This window comes from Jaculus jaculus, chromosome 16 (assembly GCF_020740685.1).
Source record: "Jaculus jaculus isolate mJacJac1 chromosome 16, mJacJac1.mat.Y.cur, whole genome shotgun sequence".
Taxonomy (NCBI): Eukaryota; Metazoa; Chordata; class Mammalia; order Rodentia; family Dipodidae; genus Jaculus; species Jaculus jaculus.
In genome coordinates, this window is record NC_059117.1 from 56,921 (window position 1) to 64,466 (window position 7,546).

Here is a 7,546-nt window from a genome sequence, read left to right on the forward strand (position 1 = left end):
TTAGCCTAAAAATGATTGATTTTGATTAGAAATTTGACAATAACAACAGGTTATTCTGTTTTTTATTTTTTGAGATAGAGCCTCACTCTAGTCCAGGCTGACCTGGAACTCACTATATAGTCTCATGGTGGCCTCAAACTCTTGGCAATCCTCCTACCTCTGCCTCCCAAGTGCTGGGATTAAAGGTGTGTGTTACCATGCCCGGATCCTGAGTATATCAAAGTACAAAACAATGTACCAAGGACAAGGAGACAGGCTTGTGTTACGTTTAATAGTGCAGATGCTGCAGATATTTCACACTTTCAGGAGAGATGGTCATAGGAGAAGTGCACAATGAAGTATTATCCACAAACAAAGTGCTCTCTGTGGACCCTGCTTCCATTAGCAAATAGGTGACCATTTTTATAGTTGTCTGAGGTGCTGTAACACATCTGCTGATACTCCTAGCTGTTTAACTAAATTGGTCGTCTGTTCTAAAATCCATGTGATGCTAGGTTTTTCCAAATGTGCATGGGCTTGTGGGCCATCTGTTCCTGGGGTGCTCTTGCCACAGTTTTTGTTTAAGTCAGCATTAGTTCCACAGAGTCGTTCATCTTGGGCTTGATCAACCTTTTCCTCAGCTGGAACCGCATGACAAAGACCCATGTCCTCAAAGGAGTCCAGTAAATCTCCAACCTGGGGCTGTGGAGTGACTGATTTCAGATGTGTGAGCACATACTCTTCACACTGGCCAAGTGCGTTCAGAAGATCGTATATTGCACTGATCAATGTCGAATTATCACCATGAAGGTGACACCAGGAGAGCAAGGCACTGAATGAAAATACCAACACAAGTTAAATAGGAAAGACAATCACAGACATTGAGAATGATAAACCCAACATGTTTTTCTTCTAGATATTATGCAAAATTATATTAGCGACAGTCATTTAAGTAAAAAAATCAGGAAAGTTATGATGACTAAATAACATCAAAAAGGACATTATCTTTTATTATTTTTTTTGGTTTTTCCAAGATAGGGTCTTGCTCTAGTTCTGTATTCTCAGGGTGGCCTCAAACTCCCGGCGATCCGCCTGCCTCTGCCTGCCCAGTGTTGGGATTAAAAGTGTGTGCCACCATGCCCAGCTGACATTGTCTTTTAATATACTCAAGAGGACTTAATGACATGAACTATTTGTTTTCATATCCTCTTCTTCACAGCTCTATGTCATTTTTCATTTCAGATTTTCCCTTGTGACTATGTAACTTCTAAGCAGAAGGGTACAATTTGTAGAAAGATTAGAAAAATCAGTTCCTCCTTTAAGGACATCAGACAGCCTCTAAATGTAATTCTTTTGGGGGGGGGGTGAGCTAATTAGTTATTTATTCTTTTGGCAAACATTAGATAATATAAGCTATCTGTCTTTTATAGTTCCATATTCCTTTCTGCTTTACCAAGTTGCAAACATATTTAAGTGGATAAAATTCTTGGCTAAAGTCATATTCCAGAACTCCTGACATGCACTTTTCCAAGTTAGGATTAAATAAAGCTCTGTTTCTCAGGCTGGAGAGATGGCTTAGTGGTTAAGGTGTTTGCCTGCAAAGCCAAAGGACCCAGGTTTGATTCCCCAGGACCCACGTTAGCCAGAGGAACAAGGTAGCATGCATCTGGAGCTCGTTTACAGCAGTTGAAGGCCCTGGTACGCCCATTCTCTCTCCCTCCATCTGCCTCTTTCTTTCATTCAAATAAGTAAAATAAAATAAAATAAAAGCTGTGTTTTTCGGTAGGATAGTTTAGCATAAAACAGCAAAGAGCTGAGCCCACATACTTTCAGCTACCACATGGCACCTGAACCTTGGCTCCACTATCTGCCATTACTGTGGTGGCATCCTGACATGCACTCAGGGTTTGATATTAAAACAAGCCACATAATTTCCTATTTATAATGATAGCTTTCATAATGTACTTCTAGCCTTTTTTTTTTTTTTGCCATATGTGTGAGTATAAAAGAGCTTTACTCAAAACATGAAGAGCTTTTAATTAGGGAATGGTTGTAGCCCAAGCAGCAAAAAGCATACATCTTGAGCTGGGCATGGGGGCACATGCCTTTGATCCCAGCACAGAGGTAGGAGGATGGCTGTGAGTCTGAGACTACTCTGAGACTACACAATGAATTCTAAGTCAGCCTAGGCTACAGCGAGGCCCTGCTTTAAAAAAAACAAACAAAAAGCATACATCTTTCTGCTATTTCTTTCCAACCCCCCCCCCAAAACCAAACCAAAACAAACAAAAAAAAAGACCAGGCATACATATTAAAGTGGGTGGATGGAAGTGGTGGTTCACTTTCTGAGAGCATTATTTAACGTTCTAAGGCAATCATGTGCTGTTATTGTTCATTTTCATACAATTTCTCTGGCTGAGCTGAGGTTAACATGACTCAGAAGTTTAAAAAGTTACCTTAGTGTTCCTCTGAGTAGTCCATAGTTCAAAACGACGCCCGCGCCTTCCTTAAAGCCTTGATTGAAGCCCTGCTGAAGAGCAGCTGCCTTGCCAGCATCCACCCCATCTCTGTAACCTTCCTAAGCATATGAACAGTGAATGAGTCACGTGTGGCTCTTCTGCAAAGATGCACACCCAGTGACACTGCCGACCCAGGGTTCTTCCTGTTATCAAACATAACATGGCAAAGACATGAAACCAACGCAGAATGTTTCTCGTAAAATCTGGTTGTGGGCTAGATAGCTCAGCCACTTAAGGCTCCTGCTTGCAAAGCCTGAGAGTGTGGGTTTGATTCCCCAGTATCCATGTAAAGCCAACCACACCAAGCAGTGCATACATCTGGACTTGTTTGTAATAGCAAGAGGTCCTAGTGTGTCTATTCCCCCACTCTGCTTGCAAATAAATTATTTACATATATATACATACACAGACACATACATATAGGTTGTTGTTGTTGTTGTTTTCTGAGGTAGGGTCTCACTCTAGCATAGGCTGACCCAGAATTCATTATATAGTCTCAGGGTGGCCTGGAACTTATAGTGATCCTTCTATCTCTGTCTCCCGAGTGCTGGGATTAAAGGCACATGCCACCACGCCTGGCTAAACAAATGAATATTTAAAAAAAAATTGTTTATTTTTATTTACTTATTTGAGAGCGACAGAGAGAAAGGGAATGGGTGCGCCAGGGCCTCCAGCCACTGCAAACAAACTCCAAATGCATGTACCCCCTTGTACATCTGGCTAACGTGGGTCCTGGGGAATGGAGCCTCGAACCGGGGTCCTTAGGCTTCACAGGCAAGTGCTTAACCGCTAAACCATCTCTACAGCCCAAATGAATATTTTAAAATATTTTATTTGTTTATTTATTTGACACACACATAGAGGGAATGGGCATGCCAGGGCCTCCAGCCACTGCAGATGAACTCCAGATGTGTGTGTCCCCTTGTGCATCTGGCTAACATGGGTCCTGGGGAATCGAACCTGGGTCCTTTGGCTTTGCAGGCAAATGCCTTAACCACAAAGCCATCCCTCCAGCTACAAATGAATAATTTGAAAAGCTTATTGCGAGTTGGAGAGATGGTTTAGCAGTTAAGGTGCTTGCCTGCGAGGCCTAAGAACTCAAGTTCAAATCTCCAGGTTCCACGTAGCCAGATGCACAGTGACACACATGCAATGTCACACATGTGCCACTCTGTCATAATAAAAAAATACTAGAAAGCTTATCATTTTATCTTTCCTTACCCCCTTTTGCCCTCTCCTCTCCTCCTTCCTTCCTGGTTCCCAGGTTGGTCTGGGGCTCATTTGTAGCCCAGTCTTGCCTCAGACTCACACTCCTCTTACATCACCCTCCCAAGTCATTACCTTTATCCCACTTTTGAAATTTAGGCTTATTGGGCAAACTTTAAACATTGATTTTTTTTTTCTTGGCATGTTTATGTGTGTGGTACGTGTGTGCAGGTGCGTGGGTTTGTTGTGGAGGCCACAGGCTGACATCATGTGTTTTCATGGAACACTCTCCCTTGTATTTACTGAGGCAGGTTCTCTCAATTAAACTCAGAGCATGCCAACTCAGCCACTCAACCTAGCCAGCCTGCCCCAGAATCCCTCACCTCTGCCCTCTGAGTGCCGGAGTTAGCGGCAGGTGGCCATGACAGCCCCGCTTTTATATGGGTGCTGGGAGTCTGAATTCAGGTCCTCAAGCTTGCATGGCAAATGCTTTACTGACTGAGCCGTCTTCCTGCCCTGAGCGCTGACTCGTGTTGTATGTGTGTGTGGTGAGTGAGTGTCTACCTATGCATGCACAGGACAACCTTCGGTGTCATGTTTTCAGGCACCATTCACCTTTTTTGAGACAGGATCTCTCACTGGCCTAGAACTTGCCAAGTACGCTAGAATGAGCCCTTGGGATCCACCTGTCTCAGCCTCCCCAGCTCAAGCACAAGGTCCTGGGATTGAACTCACGTCCTTCATACTCACAAGACAAGTACTTTACTGACTGAGCCATCTCCCTCACCTTTCTGTAATTTTAAACCTGTGGTGGGAATGCTTTCCCAGAAAGACAGCACAGAACAGTACACATCTGGTCTCTTGGCACCTTACTAGAATGGTGTGGGTGGTTAAGGAGGCTGGCAAAGTAGAGAGGAGACTTTCAGGAAAAGGAAGACAGGCAGCCAGGCTTTACAAAGTTTGTTTGGCATATAGTTCAACTGTGGTATAGAGATTTCTGCCTTCCATCTCCCAAAGGTGCTACTGCATTCAAATGATACTCAGTACTTACTAATCTAGCCCCAGCCTCTGATAATTAATAGCATAGTACTTGGTCTGAGCAAAACTGGTTTTACTGAAACATTAAATTGGATGGATCCCCATGGCAGGTATACAGGGCAGTTTAGTGGCTGGCAAATATATTAGGTGGATACAAATCTTACCAATTTGTTCTAATCCAGAAATAAGTCTCAGTGCTTCACTTGGACAATAATCTTAGTTTCAAAGAATGAGACAGACTAAGAATAAATTATTTAGTTACATTAAAAAAGAAACTAAACCGGGCATGGTGGTGCATGCCTTTAATCTCAGCACTGGGGAGGCAGAGGTAGGAGGACTGCCGTGAGTTCAAGGCCACTTTGAGACTACAGAGTGAATTCAAGTCAGCCTGGGCTAGAGCAAGACCTTACCTCTAAAAACAAAAACAAAGTAACAAAAAACTAACTGGGGCTGGAGAGATAGAGATGGTTTAGGGATTAAGGTGCTTGCCTGCAAAGCCAAAACAAAACAAAACAAACAAAACAAAACAAAACAAAACAAAAACCACCAGGTTTGATTCCTCAGGACCCACTTAAAGCCAAATGCAAAAAGTGGCACATGCATCTGGAGTTCATTTGCAGTGGCTGGAGGCCCTGGTGCGCCCATTCTCTCTGTCTTTATTCTATCTCTTTGTTTGCAAGTAGATAAGACAAAATAAAAATAATGTAAATAGTTGTGGCACACCCTTTAGGAAAAAAAAAAACAAACACCCAATTTTAAACTTTCCTTGCTTACTACTTATATGCCATTCTGGTTTCTCTTTAGTGTCCTTGGACACCATTCTTTTTTTTTTTTTTTTTTTTTCCCAGAGGTAGGGTCTTGCTCTAGCTCAGGCTGACCTGGAATTCACTCTGTAGTCTCAGGGTGGCCTTGTACTCACGGCCATCCTCCTGCCTCTCCCTCCCAAGTGCTGGGATTAAAGGTGTGCGTTCAATTATCTGTGGGAAACTAACTTGATATAGTGGCCACCTCTTTGTTCAAGATGTATCTAAATAGGACTGGAGTGATGGCTCCATGGTTAAGTTACTTGCCTACAAAGCCCAAAGACCAGGGTTCGATTCTCCAGTACCCACATAAAGTCAGAAGCACAAAGTGGCACATGCATCTGGAGATTGTTTGCAGTGAATGGAGGCCCTGGTTGACACCATTTAAAAAAAAAAAAAACTTTGGAAGTTATTTGCGAGGGGGGGGGGGGAGTGTTGCAGTCCGGTTCGCATTGCTGGTAGAAATCACCCAACCAAGAGCAGCTTCTGGGAAAGAGATTTATTTTGGCTTATAGGCTCGAGGGGAAGCTCCACGATGGCAAGGAGAAACGATGGCATGAGCAGAGGGTTGACATCACCCCCTGGCCAACATAAGGTGGACACAGCAACAGGAGGGTATGCCAAACACTGGCACAGGGAAACTGGCTATAAAGCCCATAAGCCCGCCCCCAACAATACACTCCCTCCAGGAGGCATTAATTCCCAAATATCCATCGGCTGGGAACCTAGCATTCAGAACACCTAAGTTTATGGGGGACACCTGAATCAAACCACCACAGGGAGAGAGGGAGAGAGGGAGGGGGAGGGGCAGGAAGAATGAGGTTGACAGAATGAGTATGGGCTTGCCAGGCACTGTAAGACGTATGTGCCACTTGGTGCATAGGGCTTTATGTGGGTACCGGGGAAATGAACCCAAGCCAGCAGGCTTTGCAAGCAAGCTTCTTTAAAGCGCTGAGCCACAGCCCTTTGGACACCATTCTAACATTCACTTTTTCCGTGTCTTGATTAATGACTACCACTCCTAACTCTGTGATCTCCGTCCACTGAGTCAACACTGGTGCCTGGAGTCCTTTGATACTATGTCCCATGCTACCCACCGTCACCCTGACGCAGCTGCGGTGCCTGCTCAGCAGGTTTTAAGTCAGGTCCAGGAAAATGCTAACTAACAAGACCAGCAGCAGCCCCGCTGCCCCGCACACGTCCCCCCCCCCCCCCACAGTCTTCATGACCTCTCCAGCTTCTCCGGGATACCCGCCTCCTCTCCCTGATTCCCACCTACTCTCCCCGGGGTCTCCGCATCCTCTCCCCGAACCCCGCATCTTCTTTCCGGGGTCCCCGCATCCCCTCCCGGGGATCCCCGCATCCTCTCTCTGGGGGCCCGCACCCTCTCTCGGGGGCCCCCGCACATGTCCCGATCCCCTCGCTTACTTGCACTCGTCTCCGCATGTGACTCCGCCACTCCCGCCGCGCCAGCAGCACTTCGTCCGCCTCCTCGTCAAACACGTCCCCCGGCTCTCCAGGGCTCCGCACCGCGGGAGCCGCAGCCACCCACGACATCGCCGCGGCAACCCGGACACCGGAAGTGCCTCACGTCCTTCCGGCCCAGGGGGCGGGGCGAAAGGTCTGAGGGGTCGTCCGCGGCCCCGCGCCTTTTAGTCCCAGAGCGCTCGCTGTAGCGCGTCCTCACGGCGGGCTGCGCACCGCCTAGGCGGTGAGGAGACTTCGCTTCCCAAAGTGGAAGGCCGGCCCTCGGTCCTCCGGCCCGTGCTCAGCGTGGGCTGCGCGCTGCGGGCAGGGAGTGGACGCCGGCGGCAGCCCCGTTCCCCGCGCGGCCGGCGAGCAGCGTGCGGGACGTGCTCGTGCCCGCGCGCGTCTTCGTTTCCGTGGCGGAGGCCGCGCGGCGACCTGGGAAGCTCCCCGCGGTCTGCGTGGGCCCTGAGTCCGCGCTGGCCACCCCAGTGCGGGGAGTGGGCGTTGTAAACTTGAGCCCTTCACCACCCC

The 7,546-nt window shown here is 47.1% G+C and overlaps 1 protein-coding gene across 1 annotated transcript; it reads right to left on the reverse strand.

Annotated features, from left to right (window-relative positions):
• Nucleotides 1-252: 252 nt before the first annotated feature.
• On the reverse strand, nt 253-7,286 carry Yae1 (YAE1 maturation factor of ABCE1). Its single transcript, XM_004668843.3, has 3 exons — nt 6,974-7,286; nt 2,436-2,557; nt 253-811 (listed from the first exon to the last, which is right to left on the reverse strand). Exons 1-3 carry the CDS (start codon nt 7,100-7,102, stop codon nt 403-405), a joined length of 660 nt encoding a protein of 219 aa, XP_004668900.1. The 5' UTR covers nt 7,103-7,286; the 3' UTR covers nt 253-402.
• Nucleotides 7,287-7,546: the final 260 nt, after the last annotated feature.